The 9,414-nt window shown below is 41.5% G+C and overlaps 1 protein-coding gene across 1 annotated transcript; it reads right to left on the reverse strand.

Annotated features, from left to right (window-relative positions):
• Nucleotides 1-1,133: 1,133 nt before the first annotated feature.
• Nucleotides 1,134-3,762, reverse strand: LOC130830927 (elongin-A-like). The gene is given in 4 exon segments (XM_057698212.1): nt 1,134-3,220; nt 3,223-3,306; nt 3,378-3,599; nt 3,720-3,762. Coding segments are annotated over 4 exon segments (2,436 nt in total).
• Nucleotides 3,763-9,414: the final 5,652 nt, after the last annotated feature.

A 9,414-nucleotide genomic window follows, 5' to 3' on the forward strand; every position in this document is an offset into this window, starting at 1 on the left:
GATTGATCTGGAGATCCTATTTGGCTTTCTCTGGTTGGTCCTAACTTGGAGGCTGAGGGCAAAGCTAGGGAGGCTGACAGTTGTTGACCAAATCCTGACTATTCTGGGCCAATTGCTATGGATGCTGTGATTTAGTTTCCTGGACTGATTGCTGCAGAGTCTGTGATTTGGTTTTCCGGGATGGTTACTGCAGAAGTTGTGGTTTGGCTTCCTGAGCTTATGTGGGGCTGGCCATTATCCATTTATATATTCAGCCTCTCATCCTAAAAGTGATATTGCAGTACCAAAGAATATATATTTAACATTTGCCTTTTAACTGCAATAGTAGTTGTGTCAATTTACTGTCTACTAGTAATTTATGATCATCTGCTCCAATATAGCAGGCTATTAATCTTTTGAATTCTACTCAACTGATAGGTGAAAATTTGTATCATATTACGTTTTTTAATTTGCATTTTTGTAAACTTAAGCATCTTGTCGTATATTTGAGTCATTTGTGTTTCCTTTTGTGTGAACCATCTTTTCCTATGTTTGCCCGTTTTTATAGTAAATTATTGGTCTTTTTCTTCTGTTGATTTGTAGGCCTTTAGTATATATAAAGGAACTTAGCCTTTTGAATATTAACTGAGTTGTAAATATCTTTCCCAGTTTGTTATTTATCTTTTGACCTTGTTTTTTTAATATATTTTAAACCTTTTATGTGGTCTTTTTAATTATTGGCTTCTGGGTTTGTGTCCAAGAAGGCCTCATCTACTCTGAGATTAAAAAAAAAAAAATCTCATGTTAAGTACTTTTATTTATTTATACAAATACAAGCTGGGGATAATATTTGTTAATTAAGACTATGTTTTATTGTTTACAAAGAGACTAGTTAACAACAAAAGTATAATGGATCTTAAAATCATTAGTGAGAATAAGGCTTCTCATCTTCAGAATTCTGAAGTGTTCTCCAGGCAGGAGGCAGTGGCTGTGGCATGAAGGCTCACAGGTGCAACACTGGGAAACTATAGGAGTCAGAGTCCAAAAGTTTCCACAACGCAAAAGATTCTGGTCTCCTTTGGAAGTTCATTCCCTATCTCCCACTACCCTTGTATTCCTCCCCCTGAATCCCACCTCCAAGGCAAGGCTTCAATTTATCGTCGGGAGAACCTGTTCTTGAAATCTTTAATTGCCTTGGCCATCATGGGGGCGATTTTCTTCATAGGTTTCCTGCCGCTGACCACCCGCGGCGAGTGAGTACTGGTGGTGCTTGAGCTGGCATGGGCTGGCTTCTCATGGGTGAGGTTAAGGCTGTTGCTGCTGGAGGGAGTACGGCTGGTTCCTGTGGGGGACGGGGCTGGCTTGATCTTGACTTTTTCAGGGACAGCTGCTTCTCCTGTTTCAAACTTTCCGTGCTTCCTTCGAACATCAGAAGGTAGCCTGGCCAGAGAGTTGAGAAGGATCATCTTTGCTTGTCGGCCTTTAGGCTTACTGGCGTGTGCAGACTGGATATTCTCGGTCAGTGCTCGAAGTCGCTGCTCTCGGGCATCCTGAAGCCGCAGGTACATCTCTCGCCATGACTCATGCTCCTTTGGCCTTTCTTTACTAAAGTTTTGATGACAGTGAGTTTTCCATAATTTATCTGTTTCTTGGACTAGTACATGATTATATTTCTCTATGCGATACAGCTGATCAGGTGCACAGCTCTCCAAGATGGGTTCAAGAACCGAATATGGGACTCCTCCCACTTTAAAGAGTGAACTGATGTTGTTTTTAAGTACCCAGATGCATTGCTGGCGCAAGGTCATCATTTTGGGGAGATAGACACACTTGGAGCCAGAAAACACTTGCATCTTAGAATTCATTCTGCGTCCAGTAAATCCAACTTCTTCCTCTTCCTGGGGTGAAGACAGTACTTTTTGCTTTGGTCGGAAAGAGGACATCAACCCCGAGGCAGGAAGTGGACGGTAATTAGCCTGGACCCTGCGTAATGGGGGGTCTGGCCACACTAGTGCATCAGTGGGGACCTTTTTCAGCTTGGCCCAGTCGTTTCCAGATGGGGGCAGCTTCTCTGATCTGTTTCCATTCACCTCAGGTAGTTCCTGAACCAAGTCCAAGTTTTCACTTGAATCATGTTTTTTAGGCCCTTTTTCTTTAAGAGCAGTGGGTGAAGTTTTCATAATCTTTTTCTTTTTCTCCCTAGGCTGGTCATGGTTGAGGTATGACTCAAAAGACATGGTGGGTGGCCTGAATTCATTATCCATAACTGCTTTCTTAACTTCAGGGAGGGAGCCCTCTGCCTTTCCATCCAAACGAGGAGGTCTTACTTTCCCTTCTTGAATCTTTTGGTTATTGGAAACCTTCTCTTTCACCTTGGGTAACAGGCCTCTTGTCCCCTCTGTAATGTCTAAGCAGTTGAGACTTTGCTTGTCTTTGTCCAGTTTGATTTTCTCTGAGTCTTCGTGCTTTCTCTTTTTAAGGTCTAAAGGTTGTCTGAAGGGAAGTGGAAACTGGATGCCGCGGCCCCCTCCTTCCTTCTCCTTCTTGACACCACCAGAGGGCGGGTTCTCCTTTGCGCTGCCCCGGGAGAGGGAGAGAGGCCGCGGGCTTTCCTCTCTAGACGAGGCCAGGCCTGATTTCTGGCTGGTCAAAGCAGAGGACTTCTCGTGTCCCTCGGCACCCACCGCGCGTTTGTCCTTGTGGGAAGACTGGTGCCCCCTGCTTAAACTCCCAGCCCTTCTCCCCTGGGGTGCGCCCAGGCGGCCGTCTTGGCCGAGACCCAGTCTGGCCCGAGGGGCAGCCGAGGGGCCTCCTCCAGGCCTCCGCTGTGCAACGTGGGCTTCGGCCGGGCGTCTGTGACGGTCCCCGGACATCAGACGGGGACGCGTAGGCCGTGGAGGGGACCGGCAGTAACCAGAATATCCCTGCTCCGAAGAATAAGCTGGGGAACCCCCGCGGCGCTGCCTCCTGTGTTCGCCCCTCTCCCGGCCGTGGGACCCGCGGCGGGGCCTCGCGACATCGGAGGGGTGTCTGTGCTGCTCGCGTCTGTGCTCGCGGCCGTGCGATCGGTGGCTGCGGCCTGCGCGCTGTGCGCGGCCGTCTCCTTCCATCGCCCGCTCCTCGTGAGGAGCGGCCCCGGGGCGCTCTCGGGAACCGCTCTTCCCCAGGCCCCTGTGGGCCGGCTCGGGGTTTCGGTCCACCAGAGCCAGCCGCCCCCACTGCGCCGCCGGGTCCCGGCCAGGCTTCCGAGGTGCCGGCGTTTGCGCCCGCGACTGGCCGTCGGGCCGACTCCGCTCTGTGAGAGAACGGGCGAGGTCAGGGGCGCGTCTCATCTCTCCGCAGCTAACTCGGCCAACTCGTTCGGGGTGGGCGGCCAGGTCCCGCGGCTCCTCCGCAACCCCGTGCCACGCCGCCGTCGCCCGGTGCTGCCCCGCGCTCCCCCAGGTGCACACGGCGCGGCCCCGCCTCTGGCCGCTCGGAGCGCGGAGCCCGCGCGGGAATGGCCACCAGCGCCGAGGCCAGGACGCGAGGAAGCCCCAGCGCCCCCTTCCCGCGGGGGCTGCGAGTGGTGCCCAAATCAACACCACCCGTCGGGGGTCCCAGGGCCGCCCCGCCCCACTCTGGTACCGAGAGCAGAAGGAATTAATCAGCAGTGATGACCATCCTAGCGCTGTGCGCCTGCCATCAACGAATTCCAGCCTCTACGCAACCAAAGAAGAGTTATATTATTCCTATTTTACCGGTGAGTAAACTGAGGCTTAGGGAGACCAAAGTAACTTGCATGCGGTCATGAAACAGGAAGAAGTGAAGCCGGAATTTGTAGGAAAGTAGTTTAAGTCCAGAGTCACAGCTCTGACTAGGTCAAGGACCTGAGCCCTAGAGAGTGAAAGCGATTTGCCTAAAATCAAACAGCTCAACTTCATGAGGGCAATAATAGTCCCTGTGTCTGGTTTGCCCCCTAAGCAATATCTGACAAAGGTATCAGTAATTCTTGAATGAATGAATGCCATTTTCTCTGATCACCTGAACATCAGCAATAGGAGCTGAGTCAGATCAGTCTCAGATACCCCGAAGTGTCTTCCAGGGCACTTACCCTCATCCTAGAAGGCCTAAATTTATTATTACTATTGTTACTACGAAAAAGAACACCTAAATAGACAACTTAAAATGTCGGCATTGATTACATCTCATTTGATTGGATCAGATCTGGTTAGATCCTAGCTAGAACTCTTAAGAATGCACTAGGCGTGACCTCTTGCGCAAATCAGGAAATCCCAACCTTTGTTTTTCATATTTAAATTTCTTGATCTCTTGAACAATTCTGTAGGTATACATTGTGAGCTATGGTTCAACTTTCAATTTTTTTCCTTCAGTTGTCTTAGCATTATTTATTGAGTAATCTGTATTTCTCCCATCATTCTAGGTTTTAAAGATATCCCAAGTCTTAGAATTTATTAGATCTAAGAATTCCTGACAGTTCTTTTTGTTTATTTTTTGAATATTCTTAGTAGTATAAATTGACAGTTTAATGATTACTTACATAGTAATAAGTCACGCTTAAAGAAATAATAGGTAACAAACAGAATAAATAAGTAAAACCACCACATTCCCACAACCCAGATACACTAAGGTATTATTACCCAATGGTCAGCCTTGGTGTATATCCATATGTCTTTGCAGATCCTTTGCTGTGTTTGTATATACACATACATGAACATATACAGGTATGTTTTATCAAAATGAAATTGTATGGTAAAATATTGTTCTTTAACCAACTAGTTCTCTGATCAGGGTCCAAAACAGGATCATGTATTGTGTTCTGGTTGTATCCCCTAAGTCTCTGAATTTGCACAGCTTCCCCCACCCCCTACCTTCTCTATTTTTATTTTATTTTATTTATTTTATCTTCTAGTTTTATTGAGATATAATTGACATACAGCACTGTATAAGTTTAAGGTATATAGCATAATGATTTGACTTAATACCTCATGAAATGATTATCACAAGTTTAGAGAACATCTATCATCTCATATAGATACAAAATTAAGGAAATAGAAAAATATTTTCCTTGTGATAAGAACTCTTGGGATTTGCTCTCTTAACTACTTTCATATATAACATACAGCAGTATTAATTATGTTTTTCATGCTGTACATTGTATCCCTATTACTTATTTATCTTATAAGTGGAAGCTCGCACCTTTTGACCACTTTCATCCAATTCCTCCTCCCTTCCCCACTGCCTCTAGTAACCACAAATCTCATCTCTTTTTCTGAGTTTGTTTATTTGGAAGTATAATTCACTTACCACACTATGTTTGTTCCTGTTATATGACGTAATGATTTGATATACATTTGACTTATATAGTTTGAAAATGATCAATACAAGTTAGTTTTGATCTGTCATCATACAAAGATATTACATAGTTATTAACTGTATTCCCCACACTGTCCATTTTCTACCCATGACTCATTTATTTTGCAGCCAGAAGTTTGTACCTCTTACTCTCCCTCACCTATTTCTTTCCTCCCTCTGCTCCCCTCTGGCAATCACCTGTTTGTTCTCTGCATCTATAACACTTTTTCTGTTTTGTTATGTTTGTTCATTTGTTTTGTTTTTTAGATTCCACATATATGTGAAGCCATATGACATTTGTCCTTCTCAGTTGGACTTATTTCACCTAGCATAATAGCCTCTAGGTCCATCCATGTCTTAAATGGCAATATTTCATTCTTTTTTTATGGCTGAGTGATATTCCATTGTATATATATACACCACATCTTCTTTATCCTTTCACCTATTGTGGGCAAATAGGTTGCTTCCATATCTTGGCTATTGTATAATGCTGCGTAGAGGTGCATAGATCTTTTCTAATCAGTGTTTTCATTTTCTTCGGGTAAATACCCAGGAGTGGAATTGCCGGATCATATGGTAGTTCTATTTTTAATTTTTTGAGGAATCACCATACTGTTTTTCGTAGTGGCTGCACCAAGTTACATTATCATTAACAGTGCAAGAGGATTCCCTTTTCTGCACATCCTCACCAACTCTTGTTATTTGTTGTCTTTTTGGTAATAGCCATTGTGACAGGTATGAGGTGATATCTCATTATGGTTTTGATTTGCATTACCCTGATGATTGGTGATGTTGAAAATCTTTTCATCTGCCTATTGGCCATCTGTGTGTCTTATTCAGAAAAAATGTCTGTTCAGATCCTCTGCCTGTTTTTTAATCCAGTTGTTTGTTTTTTGATGTTGAGTTGTAGGAGTCCTTTGTATATTTTGGATATTAACCCCTTATTGGATATATTGTTTGCAGATATATTCTCCCATTCAGTATTCAGTTTTCATTTTGTTGATGGTTTCCTTCACTGTGCAAAAGCCTTTTACTTTGATGTAGTCCCATTTGTTAATTTTTGCTTTTGTTTCTCTTATTTGAGGAGACATATTCAAAAAAATATCACAAAGACCAATGTCAAAGAGCATACTGTCTATGTTTTCTCCTAGAATTTTTTGGTTTCAGGTCTTACATTTGTCTTTAATCCATTTAAAATTTATTTTTGTGCATGATGTGAAAGAGTATTCCAGTTTGATACTTTTGCATGTGGCTGTCCAGTTTTCCCAACACCATTTATTAAAGAAGCTGTCTTTTCCCCATTGTCTATTCTAGCCTCCTTTGTTGTAGACTAACTGCCATATAAGTGTGGGTTTATTTCTGGGCTCCCTATTCTGTTCCATTGATCTTTATGTCTGTTTTTGTGCCAGTACTATACTGTTTTGATGACTGTAGCTTTGTAGTACAGTTTGAAAGCAGGAAGTGTGATACCTCCAGCTTTGTTCTTCTTTCTCAAGATTGTTTTGGTTCCTTGGGGTCTTTTGTGGTTTTATACAAATTTTAGAATTATTTGTTCTAGTTCTGTGAAAAATGCCATTCGTATTTCAATAGGGATTGCATCGAATTTGTAGATTGCCTGGAGTAGCATGGTCATTTTAATAATTTTCATTCTTCCCATTCATGAACATGGTATATTGTTCAATTTGTTTGTGTCGTCTTCAATTTCTTTAATAAGTGTCTTATAGCTCTCTGAGTACAGGCCTTTTACCTCCATAGTTAGATTTCTTCCTAGGTGTTTTGTTCTTTTTGATGTAATGATAAATGGGATTAAATTCTTAATTTCTCTTTCTGATAGTTCGTTGTTAGTGTATAGAAATGCAACAGATTTCTGTATATTAATTTTGTATCCTGCAACTTTACCAAATTCACTGATGAGTTCTAGTAGATTTTTGGTGGCATCCTTAGAATTCTTTATGTATAGCATTGTGTCATCTGCAAACAGTGACAGTTTTACTTCTTTCTTTCCAATTTGGATTCCTTTTATTCTTTTTCCTCTCTGATTGCTGTGCTTAGGACTTCCAATGCTATGTTGAATAAAAGTGGTGAGAGTGGGCATCCTTTATATTGTTTCTGATCTCAGAGGAAATGCTTGCAGCTTTTCACCGTTGGGTATGATGTTAGGTGTAGGCTTGTCATATATGGCCTTTATTATGTTGAAGTATGTTCCCTCTATGCCCACTTTGTTGAGAGTTTTTACCATAAATAGTTGTTGAATTTTGTCAAAAGCTTTATCTGCATCTGTTGAGATGATCATATTGTTTTTAGTCTTCAGTTTGTTAATGTGGTGTATCACATTGATTGATTTCCAGATATTGAACCATCCTTGCATCCCTGAGATAAATCCAAATTGATCATGGTATATGATCCTTTTAATGTACTGTTGAATTCAGTTTGCTAATATTTTGTTATGGATTTTTGCATCTATGTTCATCAGTGATATTGGCCTATAATTTTCTATTTTTGTGTGATGTCTTTGTCTGGTTTTGGCATCAGGGTGTTGCTGGCCTCATGTTTGGAAGAATGTGTTTGGAAGTGTTCCTTCCTCTGCAGTTTTTTTTTTGGAATAGTTTGAGAAGGATGGCTGTTAACTCTTCTCTTAATGTTTGGTAGAAATCACCTGTGAAGCCATCTGATCCTGGACTTTTGTTCGTTGGGAGTTTTTTGTTTGTTTTATTACTGTTTCAATTTCATTACTGGCAATTGGTTTGTTTGTATTTTCTATTTCTTACTGATTCAGTGTTGAGAGATTGCATATTTCTAGGAATTTGTCCACTTCTTCTAGGTTGTCCATTTTATTGGCATATAATTGTTTGTAGTAATCTCTTATGATCCTTTGTATTTCTGTGGCATTGGTTATAACATCTCCTATTTAATTTCTGACTTTACTGATTTGGGCCCTCTCTCTTTTTTTCTTGATGAGCCTGGCTTAAGGTTTATCAATTTTATTTATCTTTTCAAACAACAGGCTCTTAGTTTCATTGATCTTTTCCATTTCTTTTATTGTCTTTATTTCATTTATTTCTACTCTGATCTTTATGATGTCTTTCCTTTTACTAACTTTGTGTTTTATTTTTATTTTTTTCTTTCTTTAGTTCCTTTAGGTGTAAAGTTAGTCTGTTTGAGATTTTTCTTGACTCCTGAGATAAGCTTGTATTGCTATAAACTTCCCTGTTAGAATTGCTTTTGCTTTGTTCCATAGATTGTGTGTGTGTGTGTGTGTGTGTGTAATAAATTTATTTATTTATTGGCTGCATTGGGTCTTTGTTGCTGTTCACGGGCTTTTTCTAGTTGTGGTGAGTGGGAACTACTCTTCATTGTGGTGTGTGGGCTTCTCAGTGTGGTGGCTTCTCTTGTTGCAGAGCATGGGCTCTAGGTGCATAGACTTCAGTAGTTGTGGCAGACAGGTTCAATAGTTGTGGCTTGTGGGCTCTAGAGCTCAGGCTCAGTAGTTGTGGCACATGGGCTTACTTGCTCTGTGGCATGTGAGATCTTCCCAGACCAGGGATCAAACCCGTGTCCCCTGAATTGGCAGGCAGGTTCTTAACCACTGGTCTACCAGGGAAGTCCTGTCCCATAGATTTTGGTTAGTGTATTTTTTGTTTTCATTTTATCCAGGTTTGTTTTTTTTTTTTTTGTCTTTGATTTCTTCAATGATCCATTGGTTGTTTAGTAACATACTGTTTAGCCTCCACATGTTTGTGTTTTTACATTTTTTTCTTGTATTTGATTTCTAGTCTTATAGTGTTGTGATTGGAAAAGATGCTTGATATGATTTCAGTTTTCTTAAATTTACTGAGACTTGTGTATCCTAGCATGTGATCTGTCCTAGAGAATGTTTTATGTGCACTTGAAAAGAATGTGTATTCTGCTGCTTTTGGATGGAATGTTTTATATATATGAGTATGATCCATTTAGCCTAATGTGTCTTTTAAGATCAGTATTTCCTTATTGATATTCTGTCTGGATGATCCATTGATATAAGCAGGGGTTGTTAAAGCCCCTTACTATTATTGTAATACTGTCAATTTCTCCCTTTCTGTC

The sequence above is a fragment of the Hippopotamus amphibius genome, chromosome 11 (genome assembly GCF_030028045.1).
Source record: "Hippopotamus amphibius kiboko isolate mHipAmp2 chromosome 11, mHipAmp2.hap2, whole genome shotgun sequence".
NCBI lineage: Eukaryota > Metazoa > Chordata > Mammalia > Artiodactyla > Hippopotamidae > Hippopotamus > Hippopotamus amphibius.